The 16,218-nt window shown below is 38.2% G+C and overlaps 1 protein-coding gene across 9 annotated transcripts in view; it reads left to right on the top strand.

Annotated features, from left to right (window-relative positions):
* LOC150104491 (RNA-binding protein Musashi homolog Rbp6-like) overlaps positions 1–16,218 on the top strand; it is a 768,426-nt gene that overhangs the window by 691,482 nt on the left and 60,726 nt on the right. For all 9 annotated transcript variants that reach the window (XM_090395177.1, XM_090395182.1, XM_090395176.1 and 6 more), the window contains one exon: positions 7,645–7,698. In XM_090395177.1, coding sequence (XP_090251303.1) covers positions 7,645–7,698 — 54 coding nt within the window. The remainder of the gene's footprint in view (positions 1–7,644; positions 7,699–16,218) is intronic.

Raw genomic sequence — 16,218 nt, 5'->3', positions numbered from 1 at the left:
TATAATTTCTTCTTCTGCTCCTACATGGGAATCAATATTATTATTATTTTGGTAACTTCCATGGAGTTAACAGACTCATCATGGGAGGCCCACTCAACCAGCAATATGTCTATCATAATGAGCTTTGAAGTTACACTATCTACATTCACAATTCACTCAGGTAATACATTCCACTCACTGACAACTCTCCATACAAAAAAATTTACTCCTCACACCTTTCTTCACCACATCTTTATACAACTTCATGGTATGGCCTCTTATTCTTACCATCCACTCTTTTTAGAATTTCTTCTGTATTAATCTGATAGAATCCCTTAATTAACTTGATGGTCTCTATTATATTTCCTTTTCTCCTCCTATTCACCTCTGTAAACCATTCTCTCAACTGCTCTTCAAAGTGATATCAGGACACTCCAGAGTCCTGATATCGCTTTGGTTATTTATCTTTGGACCCTCACTAGTGTTTCAAGATCACGATAAAACCCATTGATAACATGATAACATGATAACTAGGCTTTGAAATCTGGGCACAATAGGCCACACATGGACTATTGTGCCCAGATTTGGTCACCTGGTTTTCAGAAGGATGAAGAGATGTTGGAAAGGGTCCAAAGGCGACTGACTAAGGTAGTTTCTGACCTCTGGAATGTCGAGTATGAGGAAAGATTGAAAAGATGTAATTTGCAGAGTCTAGTGGAGAGAAGGAAGAGGGGAGATATGATAGAGACCTACAAGTTGGTAAGGGGTTGTTATAGGATCAATGGTGGAGAAGTTCTACAGAGAATAGTGGGAGATCAGGGGAGAACCAGAGGTCATCCCTGGAAACTGTATAAAGAGGGTGTGAGTAGGGGAGTGAGAGGCAGGTTTTTTTCGTGCAGAGTTGTGAGTGAAATGCCTTGCCTGAGAGTGTGGTGTCTGCAAGGAGTTTGAATGTGTTTAAGACACGGTATGATGAGATGTGTGTGAGATAAAAGGACCTCCTAGATGAGTCTTTGACTCCATGAGGTCTTGTTTAATAATAATAATAATAATAACTCTTTTGCTCATTCTTTAAAAATATGTGATGATATATCATCCATTCTCACAACCTTATTATCATCTAACCCAAGCAACATTTGATACACATCTGATTCCTTCACCTTTAATTCTCCTAATTCTTGCCTCCCTTCTACACATTGCACAGCATCATTCATACCATTATGATATACACTGAAGAGTTCATTAAATAATTCCACTATATCATTTGATATAGTTACTCTACCACTATAACTATCCACCAGTATCAACCTGCCATAATTATTTTCCCCTGGCTTGCCATAGCAGAAAAATTCCCTTGGATTAGCTTTGACCTAAATGGCCAATCCCCTCTCATATTCTACTTTTTTCTTTTTTTTTAAAACCATGCTTGTCACTTTTCTGGCCTGCACTTTATATTCTTCATGTATCTGTTCACTGTGAACTATCTTCTACTTCCTCCATAACTTCTTTTGTAACACTGCTTGCTTGATTTCATTGTTCATCCATCTCACGCCTACTCTTATTTGCTTAACTCTTGGTATACAGTTATGCATTGCTTGTGTTAGATACTGCCTTATCATTTCCCATGCACTCTCAAACATCTTTTCTACACAATTCATCAACCCGATGTATTGATGCTAGTTGACCATGGAGCTTTTCATAATCACCCACCTTATAATACCACATATAGACCTCCTTAACTTTTTCCTGTTTGACTACCTTCCAAACCAATACCTCATGATCACATTCATCAACAGGTAGTAGTGTTGATATCTCATTCACAACCACATCCTGTGAGGATATCACCAAATCTAACGCCATTAAACCTTGTGTTGCTTCCATCACATGCTGCTTTAGATAGTTATCCTGCAGAAACTCAACAAATTCACTCTCCTTGTTACCATATACTATTTCTTGTTTCCAATCCACATTCCTATAATTAAAATCTCCCATTAGGATCATCTTCCTTGTAATTGTCTGACAAATTTGTCTAAACGTTTCACAATCAATATTCTCCATGTTCCTGGCCTATAACAGCATCCTATTAGATATACAATTCTATCGATCTCAACTTCACATCAAAAAGCTTCAAAATCTTCACTCGTACTACTGTTTTCGACTTCAATTCTTGAAGGACACCATTCATCTGCTACCATATAATACTCTCCCTCCTCTCTTCATCTTCCTATCCTTTTGGAAAATTCTATATTCTATCATTTTGAGTCAACCAAGTTTTACTTATTCTAATTATCTTTGGGCATACTGACTCAATCAATGCTACAAACTCAGCCCTTTTATTTCTGATACTCTGCACATTAGTATACGAATATAACAATTCTCCACTCTTTGAGCACATCCCATCAACACAATCACTTTTTATTCTTTCTGCTATAGTGCACTTCTCTCTTCATTTTGACCACTCCCATTTCACTTATTTTGACTCTGATTTTCATTTATATTTTTATCCCCCACCGTTTTGCACTGCATCACTTTGCTCTGATATAATCAGTTACTCACCTTTGTATCCATCCTCTTTCCATTCTTTAACAACCTGCTTCTCAACCCTTCTCTGACTCTTAGTGGTACTAATTTCATATGAACCCTATGCACTTTTATTAAACAACAACAACAATTGTTCCAAACCAACACCAAACTCATTCAAATGCATTCCATCAGCTTTGAACCATTCTAACTTCACTTTGAATTTATTCCATACATTCACAAATTGAGTACTCTCTGCTTGACACAATTCATGTATCTTGTCATTCAGTATCATTGCTCTCCTTCTCAGTTCAGTACTGTCATATCTGGGCAACAAAATAACCACTTTCCCAATAACACTATTATACTTCACTTCCTGCAACAACTTCTTCAAATCCCTTTCCACATTCTTTGTCACACTATCAAAGTCGTTTCTGCCTACCACTACCACTAATTCTGACCTGTTCCCTCTTTCTATGCAAAGCATCTGATATTCGGTTTATTGTACCACCTGTAAAACATGTCTTGTGCACTTTATATTTTACCATGCCTTTAATGATTCAGTCACAATATAAAGCAACCCTAAGAGGTTAAAAAGAAGCAAGTATCTAAAGATGATAATCTTTAGATACTTGCTTCTTTTTAACCTCTTTGTCATTTACATCAGTTATTCTCTTCTTTAAATGTTCAGTTTCCTTCTCCATACATTAACCTGACTCTTCATTTTCATTAACTCTCATCTAAGCTCTACCACATCACTTCTATTATTACCACTGCAAGCACTTTCATCCGGTTTTTGGTTATTCCTGGCAACACCATTATCGTTTTTGGAATGTCCTAGCCTTTCATCACACTTCTCATGTACCATAATTATAGAGATGGAAAGGTATGATGTGTTTCGTGAGGATAGAAGGGGTAAAAAGGGAGGGGGAGTGCTATTGATGATAGAGAAAGAGTTATGTCCATACAAGGTAGAGATGCAAGAGGGAAATGGGGCCAGTGGTTTTGAGGCAGTATGGTGTGAGATAGAGGTGAATAGAATCAAATACTTGGTGGGATGTTGTTATAGACCTGGTAATGTGGATGGTGGTGATAGTGAAATGTATAGTCAAATAAGCCAAGCAAATAAGAAAAGGGTGATCATTATGGGTGATTTTAATTATGGCAATATAGACTGGAATGAAGAGATAGCAACTGGAAGTAAAGAAAATGAGTTTCTTGAGTTTTTGAGGGATAACTACCTCAGACAGTATGTAACAGAGGGCACAAGAGGATTAAGGGTCTTGGATTTGGTCATCTCATCGGAGGATGTCATTATCAATGAGGTATCAAATTATCCACCAATTGGTGAAAGTGACCATGAGGTGATTACTTTGGTGGTTGCCAGCAGTGCAAAGACCCCTGTGAAAAAAGGGTATATGTGGAACTACAAGGGTGGGTGATTATGAAGAGCTCAGGAGACAGCTTGCAGGTGTAGCATGGAATGAGGAGTTAGCTGGAAAAGAGATCAATGCAGCTTGGGGGATTTTCAAAAAATATTTAGTGGATGCAATGTCTAAATGTATACCACGGGTGAGAAGGTTAAATAAGGTACGTGTGAGATGGATGAATAAAGAGATTAAGCATGCAATACAGAGAAAAAGGGCATTGTGGAGGCAGCATAAGAGAAGTGGAAGTAACCAATTTCATGAGTTCTACAAAGACCAGGCAAGGAGAGTGACTTGGTTGGTGAGAGTAGCTAAAGAGAGGTATGAACAGCAGTTAGCTAATGAAGCTAAAAAGAATCCTAGGGAGTTCTTTCGATATGTAGCCAGCAAAAGAAAGAATGATTATGGAAGGATGACATTGATTGGAGGAAATGGTATAAAGACAGCTGTTGCAGAATGTGTGGTGGAGATACTTAATGAGCAGTTCATAAAGATCTTTCGATCTTGTGAATGTGACTTCATGGAGAGATTAAGAGCAGTTGATGATGGGGAGGAGAGACTGACTGTAAGTGAGCAAGAGGTGTTTGGGGAGTTGAGTAAACTAGATGTAAATAAGGCTGTGGGACTTGATAATATATCACCGCGTATTCTGAAGGAATGTGCCAGAGAGTTGACACCTGCCTTGACATATTTTTTTAATACGAGTCTTGCACTTGGTCAAGTCCCTAAAGAGTGGAAGGAGGGCAAGATTGTGCCACTTCATAAAGGAGGTGATCGAACTCAAGCATCAAACTATAGGCCTATCTGTGTGTCAGGTGTTGTGGTTAAGTTGTTGGAGAAGCTTGTGAGAACTAGGATCCAGAGTTGGGTTGACAACAATGGTATAATCTTTGATGGACAGCATGGATTTGCTAAAGGGAGGTCGTGTTTTAGTAATCTACTTACTTATTACAATAAAGTGACTGCTTCCTTGGACAGAGGAGAAGGATACATAGTAATATACTTGGATTTTGCAAAAGCTTTTGATAGAGTACCTCATGATAAGTTGACAGTCAAACTAGAGCAGATGGGGTTGGATATTAGATTAGTGCATTGGATTGGAGACTGGCTATCTGATAGGTATCAACAAGTTGTGTATGGGGGTGCAATATCCAGGAAAAGGAAAGTCACTAGTGGAGTGCCTCAGGGATCTGTTTTAGGGCCATTACTATTTAATTTGTATATTAATGATATTGGCGAAGATTTGGATGGAGATATTCAGTTGTTTGCAGATGATGCAAAGTTGGGATGAACCATAAAGAGTAGTGAAGATGTTGTGGCCTTGCAAGAAGACTTGAATAAATTGAGTGATTGGGCAAGCAAATGGGGATATGAGTTCAATGTTGCAAAATGTAAGGTTTTAAAATTTGGAAAACAAAGATGGGATGCAGAATTTATGCTAGGTGAGAATATATTGTTGGAAGTAGAGGAAATAAGAGATCTGGGAGTGATAGTGGATAAGGATCTAAAATTTAGGGGACACATCGCCAAAATTGTGAAGACAACACAAAGACTTCTGGGAATGATGAGGAGGACACTGACGTGTAGAAGTAGGGAGATTCTTGTTCCATTGTATAAGGCTTTGATTAGGCCACACATGGACTATTGTGCCCAGATTTGGTCACCTGGTTTTCAGAAGGATGAAGAGATGTTGGAAAGGGTCCAAAGGCGACTGACTAAGGTAGTTTCTGACCTCTGGAATGTCGAGTATGAGGAAAGATTGAAAAGATGTAATTTGCAGAGTCTAGTGGAGAGAAGGAAGAGGGGAGATATGATAGAGACCTACAAGTTGGTAAGGGGTTGTTATAGGATCAATGGTGGAGAAGTTCTACAGAGAATAGTGGGAGATCAGGGGAGAACCAGAGGTCATACCTGGAAACTGTAGAAAGAGGGTGTGAGTAGGGGAGTGAGAGGCAGGTTTTTTTCGTGCAGAGTTGTGAATGATTGGAATGCCTTGCCTGAGAGTGTGGTGTCTGCAAGGAGTTTGAATGTGTTTAAGACCCGGTATGATGAGATGTGTGTGAGATAAAAGGACCTCCTAGATGAGTCTTTGACTCCATGAGGTCTTGTTTAATAATAATAATAAAAACATTCCTTTTTATCTTTCAGTTTAACACTCCATAAATCTGTAATGTTTTTGGATGCATACATAAAACAATTATCTCATCTTATCCACTGTGAAAAGTCCAGGGAAAAACTTGATCTCCGAGTTGAGACCTTCTTTGCTGCTGTCGTAAGTTTCTCTGCTACCAATGATTCCATTTTTGTAATATTAAATGGCACGTCCACATTAATCGAAATAACACCCGAAGCAAGCACTTTAGAACCACTATACCACAGTATGCTGATTATATCCAGTCTGGCTCTTATACAAAAGGACTATTATACAAACCTTCATGATATAATTAAGGGAAAAAAAGCACTTTTTGTACCATTCAAATACAATGCTACTTCTGATGACACTAGTTCCACATGAATGCTGTCAAATGCTCTTGTAATGTCCAGCAGTGTCGCTGAGCACAATTTTTGTTAATTTTTTATAAAAAGTAACCCAATTACTAAAGCAAGACCTCCCCTTCAAAAAAACCATGTTTTCTCCTATGAAGTCTCATAAAAACCACTTTTTCATGTAAGGAGTTCTGTCGATCCACAGTATAGGTATGTTAGGGAGAGGAGGGACTAAAAACTCACATGGTGTCATTGAGCAGGAACACGTTTTGTGCCATTTCATGGAACAGATCTGTGGTTTGTTTTCCTTGTAGAATTTATTATTACAAGAATTGTTTTCCTGAATATTCTAATATTTTGTTTTCTACCTCCGCTGAATGAGAATAACATGATTTTATCGTGTGGTTATATGGTTCTCCCACTCATTTCATAAACATATTTGGAAATCCCTTAATAACACATTGCTACATGGGAGACAGAAATGATATTTAAGGAAATGTCATGATTGTTGCTGGGCTCTCAAAGGCTATCTGTGGGCTATGTGAAAAATACTGCAATATAACTAATATAGAACACTGGGGAAATGGAATTTAAGATCATTGAAGTAGTGTAATCAGTCACACACATACTAGCAAAAATCTGGAATGACATTTTTTGATGACATTCTCACCCATGAAAGAATCAAAACCTGTAGCACTGTTTTGAATTCTGGAACCATGGGCGAGTTAAAGGTTGGATAACCTACAGAATTCTATTCTAGAGATTATCTGATATATACTGCCTGCCACCTAAAGATGTTCACAGGCATCATCTATAGCACAGAATTCAAGTCCTGTAGGTTGGAAAGGATACGTACTATCCACTAAAACACAAATAAATTATCATGTCAAGATATTTTGCATGTGATTCTTGGAGTCACGTTAAAGGTTGTTATTATTATGATGATCATAAGACTTAGAAATCCAAATCAATATACAAAACTGAAACAGCTAAAACTCATTTCTCGATTTAGTAATTTTATCCCAATTTTAAGACATGTGAAATGACTGTTACAATAGTTTAAAAGTGATCCTTTTGGAATACATCTGTATATTGTATATATCAAAATGTGAAAAAAGTGTTCGGAAATTACAATCAAATGCCTATATTTCATAAGCTGTGCTGCAGTACATTAAATTAAAACATTACAAGTCCTTACACTTAAAGCTTAACCGATTCTTAACATTTTCAGTTGAACTTAATGGACAGCAGGCATCTCCACCATTACTAACCCAGGCTCTCTCAGGTAAGACTTTTCTTATAGCTTGGATACAAATATTAAATAATAAAATCTCATGTGTGAAATTTTATTTATTTTTGAAAGATTTGAAAACCACATGCATATACATATTTAGACTTTTGATTATGTCTCCATTTCTAGCCTGCACTATAATAAAGCTAATAAAGGTATCTAAGAATGAATGAATCTCTTTTATAATAGATTTGTGCTCCTTATCATGCCCTCTTTCATGAACAAAGGAGTGCTTGACTGATGAAACAAAAGCAAAGTGCAACTGTCAGTATTGTTACTTTTTATTTTTTAGGAAATGACAATGTAAACTATATTAATTATAAAAACTTTAATCAATAACTAGCTATATTTCAGCAATGTTACATTGCCATCTTCAGTGATCACAAAACAATGATATGTGCATACAGGCACTAACACTAAGCAAATGAGGCTAAAGAAAGGCAACTGAAGTTGGTCCTAGAGTCCTAAAGGTGCCCTATAGGGGACTAAATTCGCTTCTCTTGGCCACCATTGGGCTGATGATCTTAGAAAGTAAGCTCCCAAATTTGTGACAGTCTCATGCACCCAAATTTATTGAGGTTTGGTAAGTTTTTCAGAGCTGAGGCTGATTCAAGGAATAATCTTTCATGTTTGTACTTGCTGCAGTGTAACAAAGTTGTCTTCTTCCAGCCTATTCTGTGGTGGGTGTCCCATGCATGGTCAGCAAGTCCTGAGTGGTTTTAGTGGAACCAGATATATTCTTGTGATCAGATATCCTGCTATTTGCCGTAGTAGGACAGTTTGCAACTGCACAACATCCAAAAAACTAACAAAAATCCTAAGAAAATATGACCTCACTACTAGTTATCAACCACATAAGAAATTGGCATCTCTTATCAGCTCCACCAAAGACTAGCTACTTCCCCTAGACTTACCTGGATTATACCAGGTCCCTTGCAGTTGCAAACTGTCCTACTTATGGCTAATATCAGGATATCCAAACAGAAGGTTTGGATATCAAGTCAGGACTTGCTGACCATGCGCTGGACACCCACCACAGAGTATGCCAGAAGAAAACCACTCTATTACACCGCAGCAAGTACAAATACAAAAGATTATTCCTTGAATCAGCTTCATCTCTGAAAAACTTCCCAAACCTCAACGAATTTGGGTGCATGAGACTGCCCCAAATTTCAGATGCTTACATTTCAAGAGTATCAGTCCAACAACCAAGACAACCCAATTTAGCTCACAGGGGGCACCTTCTAGGACTGACTTCAGCTTCATTTGCTTAGTGTTAGCCTCTGCATGCACATATCATTGTTTTGTGATCCCTGAAGATGGCAATGTAACATTGCCAAAATATAGGTAGTTTTTAATTAAAGTTTTTGTAATTAATAATATAGTTTACGCTGTCATTTCCTAAAAATTTAAAAGTATGTTTAACCAACGTATAAGCCTATCTACAAGAATTACTGTCAGTATCATTGCCAGAATGCAAGACTTCAGTAAGATGATGATGAGAAATGAGGCAAAGCATATGCAAATTAAAATTAATGTTTGTTGAATATGATCTGCAGAGTATTGATGTTAGCTAACTACAGTGCTTTCCTTAATCATCCATCTTGTATTTCCATGTGTCCCCTCACACGGCTTCTTCAATGAAAAAACGGTGTAATGAGAATTATTACACTACTTATTACATTACCACTACAAATTCTTAACAGCCGCCACTGCTGATATCCCATCATATCCTACTGCTGAATTGTTATTCAGTTTGTGCATAATAACTCTAATACCTCCCTTTCATACATCTCAGTTTCTGAGTATACTGGGTTCAGCAGACTCTTTAGTTGGTCATAATTTCCTGCTTTGTAGTTCAGCATGTAACCTTTTCTGAATGGCACATTTATTAATTTAGTCACTTTGCGCATACCACATGATCACTGTCACCAACTGTAGGCTGAATAGTTACGTCTTTTACTGAAACACCCTCTGAACTATAATCAAATCTAATGCTCTTTGACCTTGAGTTCCATCTCTCACATGTAATTGATCTTGTTAGAATGTAACAAGATCTATGTAATTGATCTTGTTAGATTCCACCTTAGACCAGATCGCTTCAAATTCACTGCCACATGAAATACTGTTACGATTACTACAATCATTGGTCTCAACACTAACTGGATTCAAGTCATCCAATAATATCATTAGCAACATGCTCTCTCTTCTCCTATCCTGTATATTCTTCCTAAAAATACTGTACCCATTACACTCTATACCAGTTAGTATGTCTGATTCTGATAACCATGTCTCACTAATGCCTACAACCTGAGGTCCCAACATATTGACCAAGGCAACAATTTCTACCCCTTTGTTAGCATATGTTAGCAGAAAGGTGTGAGGAGAAAGGAGTTCAGTTTGTAATGTGTAGAATATGTTTGAAGGACAAATTGAACTGAATAAGAATGATGGACTTCATCTGAATAGTTTTGGTATGAGTCATTTGAGAGACTGCTAATTCTAACAGCAATGTGAAACAATGGGAGACTAAGGAAGGAGAGATTGAAGTGTTGGTTATGAATCAAGAAGGGGGTAGCATAAGTATAGAGAATGAGAGAACAAGTGCACAAGAGAAACAAGGAAACTCAGGGTGCACATGGGAACACAGCTTGAAAAAGGTTGTTGCTCCAAGAGGATGTAAATGCACGTGTAGACAAAAAGGGAAGGGGATGATCTGAGATCTAGGAGAAAACAGTGATACGAAGAAAGTTCTAAGATGAATAACGAGAAAAAGAAATGGCTCGAGTTAAGTATGGAGATGGAGAAGTTACATCTAATAAGTGATATCAGTGAAACTTGTTATAGATCCAGGAATGATGTGTTTTGTGTGTATACAAATGCTAGAAGTGTAAGAAACAAGGCAAATGAAATGGTTGCATTGATTGAGTCTATCAACCCAAAAATTGTTGGAATAAATCTGGATTATAAATACCTTTGCAAAGATATCATTCAGTAATTCAACTATTTTGTCTGTTTCCATCACCTCCCCACGATTGCATTCATCAAAATTATTCTACAGCAATCCTTCTTCATATCAATCCTTCTTTGGTATATTGACATATACCAAAAGAACTCGTTGGGAATTACCTTTGGTTACACAGCTTATTTTCTCTCATACTCTTTTTTGCATTCCTTACCATACTGGTAACCATTCTGGTCTCTGCTTTCTACTGTTCCTGTGCTTGCTAATCATATTTCTCTTTAAATTTCCTCTCAGCTCCTGCTTAATGATGATACTCATCCATTAAACTCCCACTTGATTTATCCTCCTGATTCTAGGTATGTAGTTTGCTACTGCTTCTTTCAAACACCCCTTAACAATTTCTCATGCACTATAAATATCAACTCTCAGTTTCTTAGCCATAGCACTGCTCAAAGAATTTTCCTAAGTTTCTCATAATTATCAGCTCTTGAATTCCACACCTTTAGTTTTCTCCTAAGTACATGATGATGATTCTCACCAGTTGAGCTTCTTGGTTACAAACAAATCATCTGATGTATTTATCAGATCTAGCACTTTCAATATCCTGATACTGCCCATTACATGCTACTAATATCCCTTAGTAGCAACATAAATTGCATTTCCTCCTTCAAATTTATGTTCCTGTATAGTTGAAGGTCCCATAATAATTATTTATTCTCCACCCACTGAATCCTCTTCCTCCCCCCCCCCCCCCCCACATCTCCTTTGGCCTAAAATAGGAACTAGTTATATATTTTGTCCTGCTGGTCTCTATCTCATACCAGATGACCTTGAATGCGCTTCTTTCACTGCCCTTCTGCTGAAATCCTATTATTTTTGCCTGCAGATCATATGCTGTCATCAACTATACTTCTCCTCCATCCTTTAATCTCTAAACCTCCCCCCCCCACACACACACAAAAATATTATATCTCTCATATTCTGTCCTATTAATATATCATCTTCTGTTAGTTTGTGTGTCACTAATGCCAATAACTTCTCCTCTTGTTCCAAATGCTTCTGATATTAGTGGACATAAAGTGCAGTGCCCCCTCTCCTCCCATGCCCACAATATACTTTATATTAACTATCCCATTCTGATCTACTACCCACATTATTATATTCAGGATTTTGTTTTATTTATTTTCACACTCACTAACTCACCTGCTTCTCCCCACACTAAACACCAAATCCATTGAACTGCAAACCATATGTCTTATATAACTCCTTTAATTCATTAATGGAACTTACCACATCCATTCCTACAACTTTCAAATGAGAACATTTAACTTGCCTTCAAATTCCAATTCAGAAAATTCCAATATAAAGATCAAGCTTAGGTCTTTGTCCATTAAAGGGCATGGTCTCATTGTTCTGCTCTAGGGAAGCACAGCCAGAAGAATATTATTATTATCATCATCATCATGGGCAACTCCAAGGAGTCCTTAAACTCATCGAGGGAGGCCCTAACATCATGTCAAGAACAACTATTCAGCATTCACACAGAATCTATTATACTTTGCCTTGAACTTATTTACAGTCATGGCACCCACAACAGACTCTAGCAGCTTATTCCACTCATTCACAACTCTCCAAGTAAAAATCCTAGCTCTAACACCCTTGCTAACCACACTCTTGCCCAGTTTCCATGGATGGCCCCTAGTCCTCCCACCACCAGTCCTGTTCTCAAAAATATCCTCTGAATTAACCTTATAGAAACCCTTCAGTAATTTGAATGTCTCAACCATATCACCCCTTTTCTGCCTATCAACCAATTTCTGCAACCCACAAATCTTCAACCTGTTCTCATAAGGTTCATTCCATAGACCTGCTATCATCGTGGTCACTCGCCTCTGGATCCTCTCCACCTCCTCCCCATCAAGAAGAAACCCTGGCACCCAAATCTGGGCACAGTAGTTAAGATGGGGTCTTATCAAGGCTCAATACAGAGGAACAATAACTTGCTTGTCTCTGCTCGTCAAAGTATTCTTCAGTAACCAAGTGATTTGATGAGCTGATTTAGCCACTTTAGCGAGAGAATGGTTTAACAGATAAAAAAAAATGAAGCGTTAGTTGCAATGAGTGAAATCGCATGGTTGCGCAGAGTGATATATAGGGCAAAGTGGCAGCTGGATTGCAAAATTGTTTACCAAGCGCATCAGCTAATGAAAAGTAAATGTATGATAAGAAAAATAAGAGTATGACCGGAAGTGTAAGAAAAATGAAGGAGTGAGTGTTGTACGGTGATTCATTAGTAAGAGGTGTAATAGATGAGAGTTTCTTAAAATCGTATTTACCGGGTGCAAAAATTAAGGATGTAAGTGAGTCTATTAGAGCACAAAAGCAGAGGGTTAAAGAAATTATAGTAGTGGCAGGAATGAATGATTTAAAAGGCGAAAAAAATTGCTATGAGAGAGGACTTGAAGGAATTACTAGATTTATGACATAGCGTTATGACAGAGAAGAGTTGAGAAGGAGGGCCATAATTGCAAATGACTCTATGCACAGGTTATGTAGGAGGAGTGGTGTGGAGTTTGTGGACATGTGGAGAGTCTGATGGGCAAAAGGATTTATACAAGATGCATGGTTTACATCTGAATGGATTTTGGTGTGCGGAGACTGGAAAAAGTGTTGTTGAATGAAGTGAAAGTGGATGTTCAGAATCAGGGAAACTAGAGTTATTAAGGGGGGGGGAGTGGATATGCAGACTTCAGGGAGGCAGTTGAGTATAAGAATCTGTATAATATACCTGAGCTAGTACGAAGGACAACAAATATCAGAATGGGATAGTTAGTATAAGCCATCAAGATAAGGGTGGGACTAATGGGCTTCTGCATTTCATGTATACTAATGACAGGAATATTAGGAACAAGAAGGAAGAATTTTTGGACTTGGTTGGCTCTTCCTCTTCCTGGCCACAGGTTATTGGCATTAGTGAAACATGGCTGACAGAAGATGATATAGCTAGTGGGATTGAATGTGAGGGGTATAGTATGTTCAGGAGGGACAGAGAGAATAAAATGAGGGGAGGAGTGTTATTGATGATAGCTGATGAACTGCAGCCAAGGAGAATAGAAGTTGAACTGCAGGATAGAGAAAAGAGCACATTTGAGGCTATTTGGTGTGAGATTGAGACTAGTAGAACAAAATATTCAGTTGGGTGCTGCTATAGACCAGGTGATGGAATAGATGGTGGAGATAGTATGCATAAGCAAATAGACGCAATGAGTGGAAGGAGGGTAATTATTATGGGGGATTTCAACTATGGTAACATTGATTGGAAAGAGGAGAGGACACATGGGAGGAAGGAATTGGATTTTATGCAGTTATTAAGGGATAACTATCTGCGACAGCATGTAATGGAAAACACTAGGGTTTCGAGAGTGCTTTACCTAGTAATTGCATCTGAGAATTTGACTGTAATGAATATGACCACGTTGCCACCAGTTGGTGAGAGTGATCATAGGGTCTTGATCTGGGAAGTGGCTAAATGTGTGGAATTTTCAATTAAGACAGGGTACATGTGGAATTACCAAGCTGGTAAGTATGACAAGCTTAGGAGATTGCTTGGTTCAGTGCCATGGCATGTAAAACTGCAAGGGCTGGATGTTGATAGTGCATGGGAAGTGGTTAAGGAGCATTTGCAGGAGGTAATGGCTGACTGTATACCTAGAGTCTGAATAGTAAATCAAGTAGGGGTTAAATGGATGAATAACACCATTAAGCTTGAGCTGCAAAAAAAGAAACAACTGTGGATGGAATTTAAGGAGAAAGGTGACCTGCAGGCACACAAACGGTATAAAGCGCAGGCCAGAAGGGTAACAAGTGTGGTAAGAAAAGCAAAAGTGGATTATGAAAGGGAATTAGCCATGCAAGCTAAAGAGAATCCCAAACAGTTTTTTCGATATGTTGCAAGTAAAAGAAAAATTGTATACGGCAGAATGATTTTAAGGAATTCTGATGGTAGGGAGGTAACCGAATCAGTTGATATAGTGGAATTACTGAGCGAGCACTTTGCAAGAGTATATCATCTATGTGGTGAAATTGCAGGAATGAAGGAAGGAACCAACAACTTATACAAGAACTGTGGTGAATGAAGTGGAGATGAATAGTCTATTATAGACCTTACTGTGAATACATCTGTGGGATTGGATGGTATACCAGCTCGTGTCGTATGGCATGAAGCGGCTAAAGAATTGTCAGTGCCCTTGACCATTTTGTTTAATTTGAGTCTCGGGTCTGGGTTAGTCCCGAGGGGGTGGAAAGAGGGGAAAATAGTTCCACTGCATAATGGAGGTTCCAAGACTGCTGTTGCAAATTACTGACCGATCAGCATATCAGGAGTCATCAAGGTCTTGGAGAAAGTAGTCAAGAGGAAAATACAGGAATGGATAGATGAAAATGGGATACTGTATGGGGGACAGCATGGTTTTGTGAAGGGTTGATCATGCCTCACGTTTTATAACACAGTGACGGCTGAACTGGATAAGGGTAATGGGTTTACAGTGATTCTGCTGGACCTTGCTAAGGCCTTTGCAGGATACCACATGGAATTCTAATCAGTAAACTGCAGCATATTGGGCTGGATATAGGGTTGGTGAGATGGATAGGAGGGTTGTTGATGGAGAGATATCAGAGAGTAGTTTATTTAGGAGTGTTATTATCAGACTTTCATGGAATCAAAAGACTCAGTACAGGTATTTCACATTCTCATACTGAAAGATCAACAAATGATGCCTTTAACCATTTACAGTTTCCACATTCTCAGGCAATGCATTCCACTAACCAACCACTCTCCATTCAGAAAACCTGTTCCCCACTCTCTTACTCGCATCCCCCCTTATACACCTTCTAGAGATAGCCTCTTGCTCTATTCTTGTCTTCTGTACTATATGAAAAATCTCCTTCATATTAATTTGGTAAAAATCCTTCACCAACTTATGTCTCAATCATATCCCTACTCTTTCTTCTGTTCACAAGGTCTGCAAATTGCACTTCTTCAGTCTATATTCATACCCACATTACAGAGACCTGATGCTTTTTAAGTGAATCTTCTCTGGATCCTCTCTAAAATATCTTAATCTTCTAGAAACCAAAGTGACAAGATCTACACAGAGCAGTGCATATGTAGCCTGATCAAGGACTTATTGAAGGGATGCATAACCTCTTTGTTTCTGCAGGTCAAAGTCTTCTTCATCATTGCCATAATCTATTGTGATGTTCTAACAATTTTAGCAATATGATCCTTAAACTTCAAGTCTCTGTCCACCACTACTCCCTGATATCTAATCTCTTCCAGCTGCTTCAAAATTTCCCAATTAATAGTATACTTTGTATCCCCCTTGCTTACTTAGTAAATTTCAAGACCTTACACTTTGCAACATTTAACTGTTAGCTCCACTATTTTGCCCACTTACACAGTCTGTTGAGATCATTTTGTAAACTCATAACATCTGCTCTGCTTCTCATATTTCCAGATTTTGCCAAGGCATTTGAGAGAGTTGTGTTTG

Source organism: Typopeltis vanoorti, chromosome 7 (genome assembly GCF_054136105.1).
Source record: "Typopeltis vanoorti isolate ZY-2024b chromosome 7, IOZ_Tvanoo_1.0, whole genome shotgun sequence".
In the NCBI taxonomy this organism is placed as follows: Eukaryota; Metazoa; Arthropoda; class Arachnida; order Uropygi; family Thelyphonidae; genus Typopeltis; species Typopeltis vanoorti.
Note: the sequence above shows the minus strand (reverse complement) of the source record. Positions and strands in the feature narration are given on the sequence as shown.